At 49.0% G+C, this 19098-nt stretch overlaps 1 protein-coding gene across 2 annotated transcripts; it reads left to right on the top strand.

The window, feature by feature from the left end:
- Window positions 1-505: 505 nt before the first annotated feature.
- On the top strand, window positions 506-18161 carry Slc25a38 (solute carrier family 25 member 38). 2 transcript variants are annotated; one of them, XM_041677540.1, is made up of 8 exons: window positions 553-688; window positions 7681-7852; window positions 9329-9450; window positions 10430-10514; window positions 13695-13874; window positions 14103-14277; window positions 16096-16262; window positions 17278-18161. In XM_041677540.1, the coding sequence occupies exons 2-8, from the start codon at window positions 7787-7789 to the stop codon at window positions 17398-17400; spliced, it is 918 nt and encodes a 305-aa protein (XP_041533474.1). In that variant the 5' UTR covers window positions 553-688; window positions 7681-7786; the 3' UTR covers window positions 17401-18161. The 2 variants fall into 2 exon arrangements, with proteins under 2 accessions (XP_041533473.1, XP_041533474.1); XM_041677539.1 differs by lacking the exon at window positions 7681-7852 and having other exon boundaries at window positions 506-688.
- The last annotated feature ends 937 nt before the right edge of the window (window positions 18162-19098 follow it).

Below are 19098 nucleotides of genomic sequence, written 5' to 3'. Positions count from 1 at the left end.
AATGGAGAAATATGAATTGTATTTTTAAAAAGCCGTGTCTAAAAGGAAGGCATCCCAACTTGCTTCAATTCTTCTTTTTTTTTCCCCTGAGCCAGGGTTTCTCTGTGTGAACAGTCCTAGCAGTGCCGGAACTAGCTCTGTGGACCATGTTGGCCTGGAACTCACAAAAACCTGCCAGCCTCTGCCTCCCGAGGGCTAGGATTAAAGGCATGTGCCACCACCGCCCGGCTATAAATTCTTAAATATAATTAAATTAAAATTAAATATAATTACAAATCAGCCAGTCACACATTTCAAAAAAACGTTTTAGCCATCAAAAGAAACGCCCCCAGTCGGGGGCAAGTCTTGGGTCTCCAACTAAAAACTGCAGACTGCAGTTCTGCGTGCAGCCACCAGGTGGCGTCAGAACGCTACTAGGCGCCGGACGGGCTCCATCAACGGAAGCGGAAGTGGACTCTCACCTTCCTGACTGGTTCCTCCCACTTTCTCCTCCCCCGGAAACACAGACCCGCTAGACTCGGGTACTGAGGCCTGCGGCGGGGCGGAGCGGCGGGGAGGGATGGGCGTGAGCGCGGAGCCGCGGAGTCTCGCCGTGGCCGGGGCCGGGCTCGCGTCCCCCGTGATCGAGAAGGCGCGCTCTGCGCTGTTGCCGCCGCAGGACGTGGAGGACACGGTGGAGACGCTCATGGTAACGTGGGGACGGGGGAGCGGGTCGGGAACTGCCATGTGCTTCTAGAACATTCTCGTTCTAGAACACGCTACCGGTCATGGAGGTGAGCGCCGCTGGTCACCTCGGGTCTCAGGCCGCCCTCCCGGCCCCGCTTCCCTGCGGTCTGCTGCTGCCTCAGCGTCCCCGGCTCACGAAGGCCACGCCCCCTGGGTCAGATTGGCTGCGCGGCCGGGCTCCGGGCTGCCATTGGCGGAGGCGTGGGCGGGTCCTCGCCAGCCATAGGCGGAGGCGGGGGTGCGTCGGGAGGCCGGGCGGACCTGGGTGGCGGTGCCCCTTGCTGGGAAGAGGACGCACTCCTTTGGAAATAGATTTAAATATTTTATTTTATTTTTTTACTTGTTTTTGAGACAGGACCTCATTGTGCAGCCCTGGCTGGAGCTCGCTATTTAGACCAGGCTGGCCTCGAACTCGGAGAGACTGACCTGTCTCTGTTTCCATAGTGCTGAGACTAAAGGCGTGTGCTCCCCTGTGTGTGGCTTTTTGGAAATCTTTAAAGATAACCATGGCGGCTCCGGAATCACTACTTAGCTTTTTTCTCTGGACTGCCATCTTCCCCCTTCTGTTTATATTGGACATAGGGATTTTGTGTGTGGGTGGTTAGAAACTGTGGAACTAATTGGCTGTTGAAATGATACTCACCTTGTGTTTGCTGATTATGCTTTTAGTTTATATTTGTGTATGTGTGTGTGTGTGTGCGCGCGCGCTCGTGTGGTGGGGTATGTACACAAGAGTGCACGTGCCCACGGAGGCCAACAGGGTGTTGGGATCCCCTGGAGCTGGAGTTACAAGAGGTTGTGAGCACCCCTTCCCATATGGCTGTTGGGAACCCCATAGCCTTCTGGGGTAACACTGCTTTCCAGCCCATTTTGACTGTTCTCCAGCCCTTTCTGATTGTTTTTGTCCATTCTCACACTTAGAAAATTGGAATGTTCACCTTTAATCTGTGAATAGGGTTGAACTACTAAAATAAATTAAATGTCTTAAAATTGGAGGTGTATTCCTGGGGTAAGGCATCTCAATATACATCACTATAACAAATAAAACTAAACCCAGGACCAGGCACAGTGGCTCCTGGAGAGGCAGGTAGATCTGGAATAGTGAGACCCTGATGGAGGAAGGTCATTGGCTAATAAAGGAACTGCCTTGGCCCATTTTATTGGTTAGAACATAGGTAGGTGGAGTAAACAGAACAAAATGCTGGGAGGAAGAGGAAGTGAGCTCAGACTCCACAGCTCTCCTCTCTGGAGCAGACGCCTCAGAGAGACGCCATGCCCCAGCTCCGACCCAAGATGGACTTATGCTAGAATCTTCCTGGTAAGACCGGTGCTCACAGATTATTAGAGATGGGTTGATCGGGATATCAGAATTAGCCAGTAAGGGCTAGAGCTAAAGGGCCAAGCAGTGATTAAAAGAATACAGTGTCTGTGTAATTATTTCGGGGCATAAGCTAGCCGAGCAGGCGGCTGGGGTGTTGGGGACGCAGCCCCGCCGCTCCTATTACTACAAGACCCTGTCTCAAAAAAAACCTAATCCACTCAAAGAATATGCTGCACATATACAAAGTCCCGATGCTGTTTAAGCTACCTGCTTCTTTTTGTTTCTTTTCTTTTTTTTTTTTTTTTTTAGTTTTTGGTTTATCTATTAGAATTGACATTGTGGCTGGATGGTGTTGATGCATACCTTTAATACCAGGGGGCAGAGGCAGACAGATCTCCAAGTTCTAGGCCAGCCTGGTCTACAGAGCGAGTCCCAGGACAGCCAGGGCTACACAGAGAAACCCTGTTTTGAAAAACAAAAAAAAAAACAAACAAAAACAAGTTGGTTCAGTGGATATTTATTGGGCCAGTGATGTGCTTGGTCCCTGTGCTGTGAAGGTGAGACATTTAAAATGCAGTTTCTGCCATCCAGCATGGAGGTGAAGGATGGCAGCCTTAAAATAAAGAGGGGCAGGGCTGGAAGTAGAGCTCGTGGTGGCATGCTTGCCCGCGTGCATGAGGCCTAGGCTCAGCTCCCAGAACAGATAAACGTAGGGTGCAGTGCCTAGGTGTAATTACTGTTCCTTCTTGGAACCTTGCTGGACCAAACTGCTGGAAAGAGTTGGGGTGACCTCAACCTGTTCTGGGTTAGGGCATGCAGGGGCTACTGGGCCTTATCCTGTGGGTCTCTGCTCTAGGAGAAGTGGGTACAGGTTTCCTGTTAGGCAGAATCGTTCATCCGTCTGTGTTGCACACTTTCTGCACACCAGCCCCATGGTCAGGTCTTGTTTTGTTTTGTGTTTTCAGAGCCTCTCTATGTAGTTCTGGCTGTCATGGAGCACTGAGCTCCATGTAGATCAGGTTGCCCTTCTGCCTCATCCTCTGGAATGCTGGGATCAGAGGTGTCTGCCACCATGTGTTGTAATAGGAGCGGCGGGGCTCTGTCCCCAGCACCCCAGCCGCCTGCTAGCTTATGCCCCGAAATAACAACACACAAATTGTATTCTTTTAAACACTGCTTGGCCCATTATATCTAGCCTCTTCTCGGCTAACTCTCGCACCTGGACTAGCCCATTTCTAATAAAGTGTGTAGCACCGAGGTGCGCTTACCGGGAAGATTCTAGCCTACGTCCATCCTGGGCTGGAGCTTGATCGCGTCTGCCTCAGAGAGCAGAGCTATCACGTCTGCCCAGGAGAGGGGAGCATGGCATCTCTGCTCCAGAGAGCAGCTGTCGAGTCTGAGCTCACTTCCTCTTCCTCCCAGCATTCTGTTCTGTCTACTCCACCCACCTATGTTCTAACCAATAAAATGGGCCAAGGCAGTTTCCTTACCAGCCAATGACCCTCCTCCATCATTTCCCCTTTTTCTGTTTAAACAAAAAAAGGAAGGCTTTGACTTTAACATAGCAAAATTACATATAACAAAACAGTTATCAAGTAAAAATTACAATATTTACACCTATTTTATCTTTATCATAACAATGGAAAACTATAACTGTAACTATCTATCTATTCTTCAACTCCATCAAAGACTCCAGAAGGATATATTATTACCTAAGTAATAATTACCTAAGTAAGCAATTTACAAAACTCTAAAAATCACAGAGACATCTCGCTGCCTGGACAGTCACCCAAAGTTCCTCTGTACTGTTGGGGCATCCATCTTCGGCCTACAGGCCCATAGTTTCCAGCAGACATTTCAATGAAGCAGGAAATTTCAAAGGCAGTTCAGTCACTATCTGCTGTGTCCTGCAGAATGTCTCGCAGACTCTTTCATGAATCAGGAACCCCGAAAGATCATCTCACCTTAGGCAAGTTCAGTAGTCCTCTCTCTGCAGGTTCTCTGTGTCCAGTTTATGCAATAGTCCAGGCAAGAGCAGTTTCTTGCCCAAATGGCTATCAAACTCCATAAGGATCCTCTTTGATGCCCATCTTCTTCTTGAAGTAGATTGGTGCTGCCAGGAGCAGAGTGTCTCATTGTCATGAAAAACCCTAAGTTATTAAAACATTTAAAATGCCATATTCTATCATCTTTGAAAAATATGAAGAATACCTATCTAAAGTATATCTATGTACATCTAGAAAATCTTAACTAACATGACTACAAGCTTGACTATTATTGATTATCCATTAACAACCTATATACATTACATTTTTTGGTTGTGAGCCTAGCCTTTAGCGGCTGAGCCATCTCTCCAGCCCTATACATTACATTTTTAAGTGAACTACACAATCACAATACCTTAATAAAGATCAGAAATACATATACATATAACAAAATTGACCTTAAATCTCTATCAATAAAGCAAAATCTATACTAATGCAAATTATTCATATCTATATCATATCCCCCTTTAAATGTAAAAGAACGTTTATAAACCATATTTGGGAACATGGTTGCAGTTTTTTCTCTCCAAACTTCTTCCTGCTGAATGAGGGCATCGTTAATTAGGTCTTTCATGGTATAACCTGTGTGCTAGTTTCATCTCAGTTGGCAGTTGAGCGAAGCAGTTTTCTAAAGGTGTTCACAGCAACCTTTCAGGAGGGCATGGTCCATCATACCATATTGGAATAGAAACAATCCACAGACTCTCACCCTCTGTGAAAACAAAATAAGAAACTCCTTTCCAAAGCATCATGTCCTTAGATCCAAATTTCGAAGTCAAGGCATTTTCAAAATATCTATGTTGGATTAGTTCAGCAGCATTTATAAACAAATATCTTTTAGCAGCTGTTGCTCTTTTCTCAGCATTCAAACAATTCAAACAGAGCATAATAGCATACAGTATCAAAATTCTCTGTGTATTTTCCATCTTTGTGCGTTTTATTTTAACCTCTATTTTGATTATTTTTATTTTTTGCTTTTTGAGACAGGTTCTCTGTATCTTTGACCTGGAATAACTCTGTAGACCAGGCTGTCCTTGAACTCTCAGAGATCCACCTGTCTCTGCCTCCCAGGCATTGGGATTAAAAGCTTGTGCTACCACACCTAGAAGTCACAGAGGTCAATCTCCCTCTGCCTCCCGAGTGTTGGGATTAAAGGTGTGTACTACCACACCCAACAACTCTCTTCCTTTTTTTTTTTTACTTTAAGAACTTCAACTTTTAGCCTGCATATATTTTTAACACACAGTAAACCATTTAGAAATTTTCTTTGTCTTTGAATCTCTCTTTACTGTATATCTCTCTTTTTCTGACCACATGAGCCTTTAAATTACTGAGCAATATGGGTGGAATTAAAGCCGTGACTTTGGCAGCTAGATCCAGCCCATTCCTTAGCTTTCCAGCCTCATGGCTGAGGTACTGGCTGTAGCCATGTTTACTGCCACAACTCTATGGCATTTCAAGGTCCCTGCCAGCAAGCGAGCTTCAGCAGCCTGTGCTTGCAAACCGCATGAACCGCCTGCGTAAAAGAGTCAGAGTTTGCCCTGGCAGGACAGCCCAGAAAGCCGGCATTTTTAAATGGTTCAGCTTTTTCCCTGCTATGGCTGAAAACCGAAATCATACGTTCAGCTTTTCGTCAACATCGTTTAAGTGTTTCGTGGCAGGACCTCTTAATGAGCTGCAGGGTTTTGCAGCTAAAGCTGAGTCAGGAAGCCTCTTTTAGATGAGAGCGCTTGCTTGCCTCTAGCAAGCAGAGTAGACCCGAGAAATTGCTGCTACCAAGAAAACATGCTTTACTCTTTCCCAAGCTTTCTCAGGCTTTCAGTGGATTCAGTTGTCCACACGTCTGGGCGCCATTTTGTAGTAATATGAGTGGTGGGGCTGTGTCCCCAGCAACCATGCCTTGCTTCCGTGCCAGTTCTTACAAAAGCATGCAGGAGACAGGAGTTGTGTCTCCTCTTGTCTTGCACCCTTGGTCATAGGGATGATGGCCACAGGGGTCTGTTCCAGGTGTCACCAAGAGAGTCAGTGGAGCCTGGCATGGGGCTTGTGAGCAGCACAGATGGAGAGGTAGGCTAATGTCTGGGTGTTCAGAGTGAGACGGGCAGGGAGAGCAACACCATGGCAGTGGACGATGTGACTGTGCGGGCCAGGGAGGGGAGGAGAGCAGTGTGCTGCTCCAGGGCCTCGCAGCGGTAGATGACTGTCGTGGGAGTTAGAGAGCGGCCAACTAATAGTTCTCATTTCCTCTGAACCAACACACAGGACAGATTTGTCATGTTTAGTAGTTTCTAGTGCATTTGCCATTACTTATGACTTGGGCCCCATCCTGTTGGCTTGTTTGAGTTGGGAGCAGAACACGGTGTCATTGACGCTGCAGACTCCAATTTGCAGTTTTTAAAGATAACCCTGGCTTTAGGAGAGGGAGTAGACTGAGGGGGTCAAAGATTGAGGTAAAAAGGTCCTGGCAGTCAACAGGGAGGGAGAGGTGGCCCTTGAGCCCGGATGGGTCCAGAAGGCAGGCTGAGAGCTGGTCAGGAGCAGAGCGAACTGGTATGGAGAAGCCAAGACAGGATAGGTGAAGAGCAGGGGTCCAACAGCTGCCGCTGGGGAGCAGCAGGTTGGCCTAAGGGAGAGAGAAGAGCTCAGGTTTACAAATGTCAAGCTGGGCGGTGGTGCACGCCTTTAATCCCTGCACTCAGAGGCAGAGGCAGGTGCATTTCTGTGACTTCAAGGCCAGCCTGGTCCACAAGAGCTAGTTCCAGGACAGGCACCAGAGCTACTGAGAAGAGAAACCCTGTCTCAAAACAAAACAAAATGTTGTCTGAGGCGACCTCTGAGCTCTGAGCAGTGTTGTGTGGCTTGTCTGGAGCTCCATGAGCAGTAATCTGTGCACGGAAGGGAGGAAGCTGAAGCTGCTGGCGGATGTGAGAGCCTGGCTCAGGGAGACGGCAGTGAGCAGTGGCCAGAGAAGTGAGAGGATGGGGCTCAGTGCTGGGCTGGAACGAGAGGGCTCAAGAATACTCATGGGACTCCTGGCACACATTTGCAGCCCCTGCTCGTTCCTGAATAAAGTCCCTTAGAGAGTCTCTCTTGTTTAGGCTGAAGGGACGGCTAGGGCAGACCAGTGGGCCAGCCATCAGGACGTGGTCAGGAAGCAGCAGGCAGAGTGAGTCTCCTGGGGCTGGGGAGGGGCAGGTGACAGACTGTTGCCCATGTTTTCAGGTTGAATTGTTGAGTTTGAGACCCCTGCAAGCCCCTGTGGGCAGGAGGGAATACTGGGATGGCAGAGTTTGGCTGGAGGGTCGGTGGGTGCAGTGGGAATGGGGAATGCCTGTGAACGGTTGTGCGTGGGGCTGCAGACTGAAGAGATAAGAGCTGGAACAGCACTGAGGTGCAGGCAGAGGGAAGAGAGACCTGTAGCAGCAGTGGGGTGAGGTGGGTGCTGGAAGAAACCAATACTGAGAGAGAGGTGGTCACTGATATCAAATGCACCTAAGAACTCAAAGTTAAGGACAGGGTGGAAGAGGGGGCCTGGGATGTGCGGGCCCAGTGAATCTGCAGGAGCCTTACTGGAGGAGTTCTGGCTAGATGACAAGCCCAAGGCGTGGAGAGTGACTGGCACAGAGGGAGTGGAGATGGTACGATTTGGCACTGGAAACAGAGACTCTGGAGCAGGTTTCCAGATACGGAAGAGATGTCCAAGGAAGAGAGGGACCTGGTGTGTGAGGGGATTGAATCCCCCAACACTTCAGAGGCTCAGGTAAGGCTGAGCAGGGTTTTGGGGAATTGATTAGCAGAATAGTTGGCATCTCTGGGGAGAGGGCACTGGCCGCCAGTACAGATGTGCTGAAATGCATACTGCCTGGTTGTGCCGGCTGTCTTCTGGGAGCCCTGCTGGCACCCAGGGTGGTTGTCTCATCCAGCCTTCAACTCTCAGAACTTATTTAGTCCCAGTGGGCTTAACGCCAACCCCATGTGTGTTTGATTAAAGTTAGGGTGGGTTCTCTTCTCTCTGGAATGGGTGCTTCTGATGACATTTGGGGTCCTGGTAATTTGATGTAACAGACTTCATAGTCCTAGTAAGCCATTAGGACTACAGTGTGTCAGTTACTTAAATAAGTAATCTATGGCCATACCACCTGGAATACCCCTAATCTTGTCTGATTTCGGGGGTGGGGAGTGAGATGTCATTAAATGGGGGAAGAGAAGGTCCTCAGATGGGCTGTGCCAAGTGTCCTGGTGGGAGGAGAAGGAGTTTCGAAGTGTCTGTTCATTGCCATTGGTGACTCTGCTGCATTCCAGAAAGGGGACAGACACTGTCGTGGAAGCCCAGGCCCTGAGCTGGGGCTCCTGGGGTGTGCCTAGGAGAGATACTTGAGTGTCTGAAAGAGTGCTGCCCTTCTGTGTGGAGCCAGAAGATAAGGCAACCTGTGCTGATGCAGGGCTGAGGGCGGGGCCGCAGGTCAGCAGTGACTGCACTGCGCAGTGTGGTCCGCTGGGTCTCTGTGAGATGGTGGGTAGAAGAAAGGCAGAGGGATTTCGTTTGTTTTTGTTTTTGCTGTTTTTTTAAACACCCCCCCCCCCAGAGAGGGTTTCTCTGTGTAGCCCTGGCTGTCCTTGAACTCTGTAAGCCAGGCTGGTCTCAACTAAGAGATTGCCTGCCTCTCCTCCCAGGTGTGTGCAACTGCATCTACCGCTGGCTTGAAAGGCTAAGCTCTAAGCACAGAAATTCATGGAGTGCTGGAAGCTATACACAGTGGCCAAGCTTAGGTCTCATGGCTTTTGACTTGTTCCTATAAACATCTATAGTTCCTAAACCAACTAGCCTGGGGAAGCCAACAGCTAAGACTACTCTCAGCATGAGACCATGGTCAGTGACTCTTCAGTCAGGGCAGACAGGTTCGCTTGCTGTGAAATGGACATGTTGCCTAGTGGAACCAGCGTTATAGCAGTAATAGTGAGACAAGAGAGGTCCCTTTTGTTGTGCACATTTCAGTATTGGCTGCAGACTTTACTTTCCCATCCTGGTGGGAAAAGCCTAGCACTTGGAGTAGCTCCCATCAGCCTTATGGGAGGGGCATGATGCAAGTGGTCACAGTTCAGAGTCAGGAAGCAGAGAGCCTTGGCTAGAATGGGATTGTGACAGGTAGAGCCTGAAGGGCTTCAGGTGCAGGTGTGGGCAAAGGAGCTGGCTTGGTGACCAGGCCTGCTGACACCACGGTCCCTTGTCTTGCAGTTACATCCGGTGATCAAGGCTTTCCTCTGTGGTTCTATCAGTGGGACCTGCTCCACCCTCCTCTTTCAGCCTTTGGATCTCCTCAAAACACGCCTGCAGACCCTACAGCCCTCGGACCTACGGTAGGCTGTTGCCCCGCTTCATGGAGGAACCAGCTTTAGCAACTTCTCAGACACAGGATTAGCCTTACAAATTAAATCAACACAAGCCAGGCTGGAATTCCTTTTGGTTGTTGTTTGTGTTTGTTTCAGACAAGAGTCTACCTGTGTATCCTGTGCCGACCTTGAACTTGCAATCCTCCTGCCTCAGTTTCCTGAGTACTGGGCCACGTGCTTTGTGAATACTGTTTTCTGAAGAAAAAGTTAATATAGTTATTTATAACACATTATAATTTGATTTTTCTTGGTTAATTGGGGTCTTTTGGTCAGCTCCAGAGGACTGTCTTTGGTGACATTTGCATTTTTCTTGAATTAGCTTGTGACATTGTAACTATGCTGCTGGTGCAAGCTTGTGACATTGTAACTGTGCTGCTGATGCAAGCTTGTGACATTGTAACTATGCTGCCGGGTACTGGTGCAAGCTTATGACATTGTAACTGTGCTGCCCGGTACTGGTGCAAGCTCGTGACATTGTAACTATGCTGCCGGGTACTGGTTTGTTTGTTTGTTGTAAATAGCATCCATTTTAAATGTGTTTGTCTCTGGAGCACTATGGGAGCTACTATGTAAAGTGGAGTTTATTCCATTGCTTGTGGTGTGAATAAACAGTTAAGTATGCGTGTGCCAAACCATGAACACGTGGAAATGAAGAATTCCAGGGCTGCTGAGATGGGTGATCTCTGCAGGTGCTTACTGCAAGCCTGACCACCTGAGACTGATCCCTAGGACCCACATGGGAGAAGAAAACTGACTCTTGCAAGTTGTCCTCTGACTTCCAGATGTTTGCATGTACACACACACACACACACACACACACACACGATATATAATAAAATTTAGTATAAAGATTCCTGCGGATTTTAGACAGTCTTTGGTGGGAACTCTACTGTGAGGGTCTGGTCTAACAGTTGTTTTCTTTTCCTGTCCCTTTTGTCTCCTTCAGGTCCAGGCGTGTCGGGATGTTGGCTGTGTTCTTGAAGGTGGTTCGCACAGAAAGTCCTCTGGGCCTTTGGAAAGGAATGTCTCCTGTAAGCTGCCTTTTGGTTCTCCTGCTTCACTTGTTTAGTGATCCTTCTCCTCCAGCTCACAGTCAGTGTTAGACTATGTAGCTCTTCTCCATCCATGTAGCTCCTCCCCGTCTGTTGGCTCCTCCCCATCTGTGTAGCTCCTCCCCATCTGTGTGGCTCCTCCCAATCTGTGTAGCTCCTCCCCACCTGTGTCGCTTTTCCCTGTCTGTGGCTCTTCCCCATCTATGTAGCTCCTCCCTGTCTGTGTAGCTCCTCCCCATCCGTGTGTTACCTTTCATGGCTAGAACCAGAACCCTCACAGGAGCAGTTCAAGAGAGGAGATGCTTGTCTGGGCTTGTGTGGGACGGGAGTCCATCTTGGTGGGAAAGGCATGGCAGCTGGAATAGCTCTCCACAGTCTCAGAGGAGGGGCTTGAGGCAACTCATCACATCTCAGCAAACCAGGAAGCAGAGAGCCTCGGCCAGAAGTAGGCGGGTCTATGACATACTTCAAAGCCAGCTCCAGTGACCCAAGTCCAGCAGTCATGCCTCCTACCTCTGACATTTCACTGTCTCTCAGAACAGCGCCACCCACTGGTAACAAGGTGTTTAAACACATGGTTTGTGAGGGACATTTCCCTTTCGAATCATAGTCTGTGGTTTTAGTTCCCTGCAGTCAGCCTTGCTCTGAAACATTCAATAGAAAATTCTGTAGATGACATAAGTAGTTTATAAGCTTTCAGCTGTGCATTGTTTTGAGTGTGGGGGGTCACTCACATCGGAGCTGTGCTCCCCACTTGCCCAGCCGTCACTCAGTTGCTGTTAGTAGTCAGATCACCTGCTGGGAATCCTGAGCTTTGTGTCCGGGCAGCCCGTGTTTTACTTATGGTGCCCTCAGCACACAGGAGCACTGGTGCAGACAGTAGGATGGGCCAGAGGGAAGCTGGACGGGGCTTTCAGGGGACCGGGAAGGTAGAAGATCTTAAGAAGAAAAGAAAATAACACTAGATGGCAGGAAGGAATGCTGTGTGTATGAAGTTGTGGAAGAGGAAAAAGAAATCCAGGCTTTTGTTGTTGTTGTTTTGTTGAGACAGGGTTTCTTTGTGCACCCTGGATGTCCTGAAATCCAGGCTTTTGTTGTTGTTGTTTTGTTGAGACAGGGTTTCTTTGTGCACCCTGGAGGTCCTGAAATCCAGGCTTTTGTTGTTGTTGTTTTGTTGAGACACGGTTTCTTTGTGCACCCTGGAGGTCCTGAAATCCAGGCTATATTTGTTGTCATAGTTCAGATTGCAGAAGTTAATGGTACAGTGTGATCACAGCCATGGCGTGTGGAAAGTTCTAGGTTAAATGGACAGAACACTGCATTTGTGAGTGGAGACAGGAACAGAAAATATGGTCTAATTGATGGCAGCATGGTCCGCCAGAGGGCACTGAGCCTGCTGAAGACTTCAGCAGGAGATCTCCTGAAGTGACCACAGCCACTCAGTGCAAGTGAGAGATGCATTACCTGCGTTCGGAAGCCGCCTTGGGCAAGAGCAAGCCGTACCTGTGACTGAAGCGGCTGCCGTGTTTCTGGCACGTTGACGTGACTGAGGAGAGAAGAAGCTAAGCCAGGGACAGATGTGAAGCAGTGAGGCTCTTCTCTAAGGTGCCCGCGCAACGGGACCCGCGCCATGCCTGACAGGAAGGGAGAGAGCAGACTGAAGGCCGTCAGGAAGTGCTAATGGACTGGAGGATGGCTCAGTGGTAAAGAGCATGCGTTGAGCAAACAAAGCATGTGTTTAAACCTGGGTTCCATCCCAGCACCCATGTCAGGCAGCTCACACTGACTGTAGCTCCAGGTCCAGGGGATCCAGTGCTCTTTTCTGGACTCTGCATTCTCTCACATACGTGTACAAACCCGTATACAGACACACATCTATACACTAAACAAAAATAAATTTCCTTTTTAAAGTAACTGCTGGGCATAACCCCAGCACTAAGGAAGCAGAGGCAGGGGATCCCCGTGAATTAGCAGCCAGACAAGGCTATTGAATGAGATCCTGTCTGGAAACAGAAACAAGTGAAGCATGGGAGGACCTTGTTGAGTCGCTTATTAGAAGACGGAGAAGAAACGTGGATGTGGATATTATCCAGGTTTGCCCAAGTGTTTCAGATTGCACGTTAAAGGACAAAATCGTGAGATCAGATCATCCTTGAGTGTCCCTGAAGGGCTGTGACTCCTGCAGCAGCTGGAGTGAGCTGAAGGGAGGACACCGGTCTTGGTTCTTTTGAACAGTTTCAGAAGTAAGGCAGCCTTTTCTTGGTCAGGATGTTCTGGCTGTCAGCACCCCTGCTCCTCAGTCCAGCCATGCGGATCATCGTGGCTGCCCCCCTGTGACAGGTCCTCAGGTCAGTAGTAGCCTGACCTCACCTGGTGCCTGTGTCGATCACTGCATCATCTCCTCCCCAGGTGTTTCGTTGGCTCCAAATATCACAAGCAGAGGGAGAACAGGACAGTAAGGTGTAAGGGCAAGGGAGGCCACAGACACACAAAGGTTATGACCGTGCCTTGTTTATAAGTGAACTTTGTCACCTGTACTTGAACAGTGGAGACAGAAGTGCAGCCTGCATAGGGCTCAGGGTTCTCCACTGTTCTGGCTACCCCCTCCCGACAGATATGAGGGGACTGTTGACTTCCTCCCTGTCCCCTGTACTGCCACTGATGTCTCTATTCCTAAAGTACGATTGTTAGCATGGCACCAGCTCTAGGGCTGGCGTCCACTGCCTGTCAGTTTAGCCTCATCTTTGCCACCACTGGGAAAGTGGCCTGGGACAACCACACCTTATTTCTTCACCCAAAGGCTTTTTCTGGCCCACCTTGATGGAAGCGCCAAGCATTGGTTCCCACCCTCCAGCCTTCAGCCACTAGAAGATGGGAAGTGATGTTTAACCACTCCCCTTGCCCCTTCAGCAGAGAGATGGCAAGGGGTGGGATGTTCGCTGACGGCTAAAGCTTGCCAAGGGGGCTGACTTACCCACAGCTGTAGCTGCTCTGATACACTCCTTATTGGCTGCTGCCTGCCCTGTCGCTGCCCCTCCTCCCATTGGTGCTCCCTCCACACTGTAAACAAGCAGCTTGCATGTGGACCACCCTCCCAGAAGGCACCTTGCAGTTTTGAGCCTTTGTTTTCATCCTCCATCCCTCTGTCTTTCCCCGCAGTCCATCATGAGGTGTGTCCCTGGCGTCGGAATCTACTTTGGCACTCTGTACTCTTTGAAGCAGTATTTCTTGCGAGGCCATCCTCCCACCGCCCTGGAGTCCGTTATCCTGGGCATGGGCTCACGCTCTGTCGCAGGAGTCTGCATGTCACCCATCACAGTGATCAAGACACGCTATGAGGTAAGTCTGACAGTTTTAGAACCTTAGGGATCAGGGTAGTGAACACTTGTGGTCCCGGGTGTGTAGTCTGACTCGGGGTCAAATGTGCTTAGGTACCTCAGTTTCGTAGGCAGGGAAGCCACATATGAAGGAAAGCCTGGTTCCTTGGTGATGGTACGCAGCCAGAATTGTGCTTGGGTCGCTGTCCAGATGCTGACCTGTGCCGGTCACTGTATCTGCTCTTTGTAGAGTGGGACTTACAGCTATGGGAGCGTCTATGCAGCCCTGAGGAGCATCTACTGCAGTGAGGGCCACCGGGGCCTCTTCAGAGGCCTGACAGCAACTCTGCTGCGTGACGCGCCCTTTTCAGGGCTCTACCTGATGTTTTACAGCCAGACCAAGACCGCAGTGCTCTGTGGTACAGGTAAGGGAGTGTGTGGTTGGCAAGAGGAGTCTCTGAGAGGCTGCATTTTCCATTTTTTCTCTGGAATAGTCATAGCAGCGTTGGGAATGGAGCTGTGAAGAGAACCACGACCATGGCAATGCATATAAACGAAGACATTTAGTTCAGAGGTTCAGTCCATTACCATCATGGTGCAACATGATGTCATGCAGGCCCAGTGGTGGTGGTGAACGCCTTTACTCCCAACCTCGGGAGGCAAAGACAGGCGGATCTTTATGAGTTTGAGACCAGCCTAGTCTATAAGAGCTAGTTCCAGGATAACCAGGGCTGTAGAGAAACCCTGTCTCGAAAAAGATGTCACGCAGGGATACGTGGTGCTGGAAGGAACGAAGAGCTAATACATCTTGACCTACAGGCAATAGAAATTGGTCTGAGACCTTAAGGCCCACCCCCACAGTGACATACTTCCTCCAAGAATGCCATACCCACTCCAGTATGTGTCACTCCCTGTGAGCTTATGGGGCCAATTACATTCAAACCGCCACAGGAGCCAATTTGGGGCTGGGTGTTAGGATGTCCTATAGAGTTGGGGTCTTCTAAAGGAAAGAGGGTAGGCTGGATGAAACACAAAGTGTGTTTTGACAAGGCTCTGCAATAGCATGCCCCAGACACCCTAGGGCTGAAGCTTTGGGGTGCAGCCTGTGAGTGTGTTTGTCAGTGAGCATTCCCTGTGAGACAAACAGAGCAGTCTGGCGACACTGACTGGGGATTTGAGGAAGTTTTCAGTCCCCTTGCTGTGCCCTGCTACTGTCCTGAGCCCTCTATGGGTGGGGCCAGAACCACAAACTTGACCTGTCCCCCAGTAAGCTTGTAGGCCAACGCGAGCCAAGTCTGGGTGGCAGATGCTGACAGAACCAGGCAGAGTTGCTTGGAACCCATTCTGCAGAGTGCGCCTGAGCTCAGGAAGCTGTCTGGATAGTGGGGGAAGTGGGACTGGGAACACCCCTGGTGACTCGGGGAGACTGGCTTCTTCCCCCAGGGAACAGATGTGCCCTGCAGGTCACAGTCTCATTTTACAACAGAAATTTAAGGCAGTAAGGAAATGTAGCCGTGGGTGGCCTAGAACTCACTCGCTATTGTAAACCAGCCTGGCTGAGACCCTAGAATTGAGCCGACCTCCACCTCCCGAGCATAGGGTTAAGGCATGAGTGAGTCACCAGGCTTAACCTGTTGTGTCCACATTAATTAAAAAAACTAAAGTTTCACGTCCATTAATCTTTAAAAACTGGAATTAATGAATGAATACTTTTTTGATATTGGAAATGTATATTAAATCTTTTACTTTATTTTTGTTTTTTTGAGACAGGGTTTCTTTGTGTAACAACCCTGGCTGTCTTGAAACTTGCTTTGTGACCAAGTTGGCCTCGACCTCACAAAGATCTGCCCTCCTTTGCCTCCCAAGTGTTGGCATATATTGAATCTTCAAAGCCAGCAGTGTCCTTGGTGAATAAAAACTAAAATTTTCCCACCTAGTGTCAGTAACGAGGTGAGAGTGTTCACACCTGCACCGTCCATTCGGGTGGTGTTCTCACCTGTAAGGTTCAGTTAGAGGATGTTCTCACCCACACTGTCCAGTCAGGTGCTGCAGAACTGTCAGATAGTTTTAAGTAACTATGAAATAAATATAATTAGCATATTAATTGTTTTAAATCATTATACTGAATAATGAGTTTTCCCATGACCCCAATCCAGACACATCACAGGACTCTGGTCATGTCTGCCCTGAGCACACTGGTTAACCCTGCCTCTCCACGTGTCTGTGCTCTTGTTCCGTTTCAGACCAGTTAGATGTTGCTGTGATGCCCCTGGTTAATTTCAGCTGTGGGATATTTGCTGGCATTTTGGCTTCACTGGTGACTCAGCCTGCAGACGTGATCAAGACTCACATGCAGCTCTCCCCAGTGAAGTCCCAGTGGATTGGCCAGGCAGCCGCGCTCATCTTCAAGGTAAGCTGTGAAGTGTGTGCTGCCCTTACAAAGCGCATTTTATCTCCCAGCTTCCGACTGTAACTCCAGTTTCCAGCAATCTGATCCAGATCCCTAACTTGGCAGGTAGCCCTAGTCTGTATTTTGTATGCTGCTTGGTACTTCTTTGCATTGTATAAATGGTACAGCTGGCTGGGCATAGTGGCCCACACCTTCGCCCTAGCTCTGTCATCTGTGGAAGGAGGATTAGGAGTTTGAAGCGAGTGTTATCTGGGCTGTGGTAGTGAGGGTCCCATCTCAAAGCAAGTCAACAAACCAGAGCAATGAAAACAGAACCACAGACACACAAACCAAACTGCTCGCAGCAGCTCTGATAAGGGAGTTCCCAGGAGAGAGAGCTTTTCAGTTGCCTAGATCTGGTTTTAACCTCTGGCACCCCAGTCAAATCTTTTAATGTTCTTTTAAAAATCCCTTTAATTTTACGTGTGTGTGTGTGTGTGTGTGTGTGTGTGTGTACCACCTATAGAGGCCAGAAGAGGGCACTGCATCCCTTGGTGCTGGAGTAAAAGATGAGCTGCCCTGTGGGTGCTGCAAAGCAAATTCTAGAAGAGCAGCAAGTGCTCTCTGATCCCGAATGACTTTTTGTTGTTGTTGTTGTTGTTTTGTTTTGTTTTTTGAAAAGGGTCTCTATTACATAGCACTGGCTGTTCTGGAACTTGTTATGTAGACTAGGCTGGCCTTGAACTCAAAAGCTCCACATGCCTCTACCTCCAGAGTGCCAGGATTAAAGGCCTGCGCCACCACTCCAGATTCTAAGTGTTCTTTTTTCAACTAAGAAGTTTCCCTAGGTAGTGCAGATCTAAAGAGGCAGACCCTAACAGTTACAGGAAAATTGGCGGTTCCTTGGTTTTCTCCTTGGTTTGGTACTACAGATAGAAATTAAGGTTCTGAAGTGGAGTAGCAAGGTCTCTGGTGATGGGCATAACTAGCTGTACTGCGGCTTTGCTTTTGAAGTGTTGAATTGTTCTTATCACAGAACCATGGGCTGCGTGGCTTCTTCCATGGCAGCGTTCCCCGGGCCCTCCGTAGAACTCTGATGGCTGCCATGGCATGGACTGTCTATGAAGAAATGATGGCCAAGATGGGTCTGAACTCCTGAAAGAGACGGCTGGGGAAGGAAGATCTGCCGTCTTGCCTGGTTCCTGATGTGGCCCGCTGCAGCTCACTTTCCTGGAGTCAGGTGAAGTGCAGTCTGAGGAACCAGGCAGAAATGCTGTTGCCTTTAGTCCCCCATTCAGAGAGAGACCGGAGGAGCCTGGAGCCCCCGGAGCCTCAGACACTCAGAGAGAGACCGGAGGAGCCTGGAGCCCCCAGAGCCTCAGAAATGGAGTCACCAGTGCCCACAGCTCCGGACACACTCCCAGTCAACACACAGGAGCTGGGGAGCAAGCCTGGTTGTCCCACAGGCTATGAGAGGCATTTCTAGGGAGACCTCTGCCAGATTGCTCTGTTTGGGCCACCTACCTCCATCACAGGACACCGTAGATTTGCCTAGAAGCCAGGAATCCCACAGTAGAGAGGTTGTGGGCCTCCTGCCATGGCTGAGGGCAGGAGTCTCAAGTTAGGGAAGACTGGACCCAAGCGCTGCCGTGGACCAGTGAGATGGCTTGGCAAGGAACGTCAGCTCTTCAGGTGACCTGCAGTGGATACCAGGAAAGTCAGCTTGTCATGTGACCTGCAGTGGGTCCCAGGACTCATGGTGGAGGGACCTAGTTCCTATAAGTTGTTCTCTGACTTCCTCATGTGCACTGTGGCAAACACCTATATCCAATAAGTGAATAAATGTAATTTTTTAAATAAAGACATCAGTGGACTGGAGACTGAGGTGACAAAAATAAACAATCCTGTACCAGTGTGAAACATTTGAGACCAACAAAAGTTTTTTTTTTTGTACATTAACCAACAATAATTTGTAACCAGCCCCTATAAATGATGACATATTTATAATCCATAGGATCTGAAAGAGTCCTTCACCTGCAAAGCCAAACCTTGGTCAGGTTTGACCAGAAGTTTGAGGCCCGTAGTCCCCAAGGCAGGCGGAAGGAACTCATCCACCAGCACAGGAGGGGGGGCAGGGTGGTATGCAGCACTGGGGAAAAAGATTGTTAGCCTCTTTAGGCCATAGCGATTACTCTCAGATTTTTTGTTTAGTGTTTGAAATCCTATTGGGGTACATCCGCCTTCTACAACTGTGCCTGGCAGCCTCGATACCTTGTAACAGCAAGGCTGAATAGCCCAGCCATCCATACAGGCTTGCTGCCCGCAGCCATGTGCTTGGGGCTGAGGCTGACTTTATGAAATATACTGCTATGCTTATGGCCCTATCTCTAAAGTCTTGCAAGTGGTCACAATATCAAAGTCAAAGTAGTCATGATTTGAGTACGTCAGCGTCAGTCTAAGGACAAAAGAACAACACACAATACACAGACATACGGGACAAAAAACAGGAAGGACAATGGCACCAAAAAAACCAGAGACACAGCTTCAGGTGATAATGGTTGGAAGTGAAGAACTTCCTTTCTGCCCAGACTTAGATTATTATGGCTGGCCCTCACATCTTCCTTTCTGCCCAGACTTAGATTATCATGGCTGGCCCTCACATCTTCCTTTCTGCCCAGACTTAGATTATCATGGCTGGCCCTCACATCTTCATTTTGTTAAAACAAGTGCTGGTTGGTAAACATGCAGTATGTCTCATTCCCTGAAGACAGCAGAGTGATTTTGATGTGACTTAATTTTTGACCAGCCATTTAATCCCTAAAACTTAATTTAGGGCCAGGCGTGATGACACACTCAT

This window comes from Microtus oregoni, unplaced genomic scaffold (assembly GCF_018167655.1).
Source record: "Microtus oregoni isolate MIOR12 unplaced genomic scaffold, Mior012 000028F_ref0000031, whole genome shotgun sequence".
NCBI classification, from domain to species: domain Eukaryota; kingdom Metazoa; phylum Chordata; class Mammalia; order Rodentia; family Cricetidae; genus Microtus; species Microtus oregoni.
The sequence above is the reverse complement of the archived record's forward strand: the minus strand, read 5'-3'. Positions and strand labels throughout refer to the sequence as shown.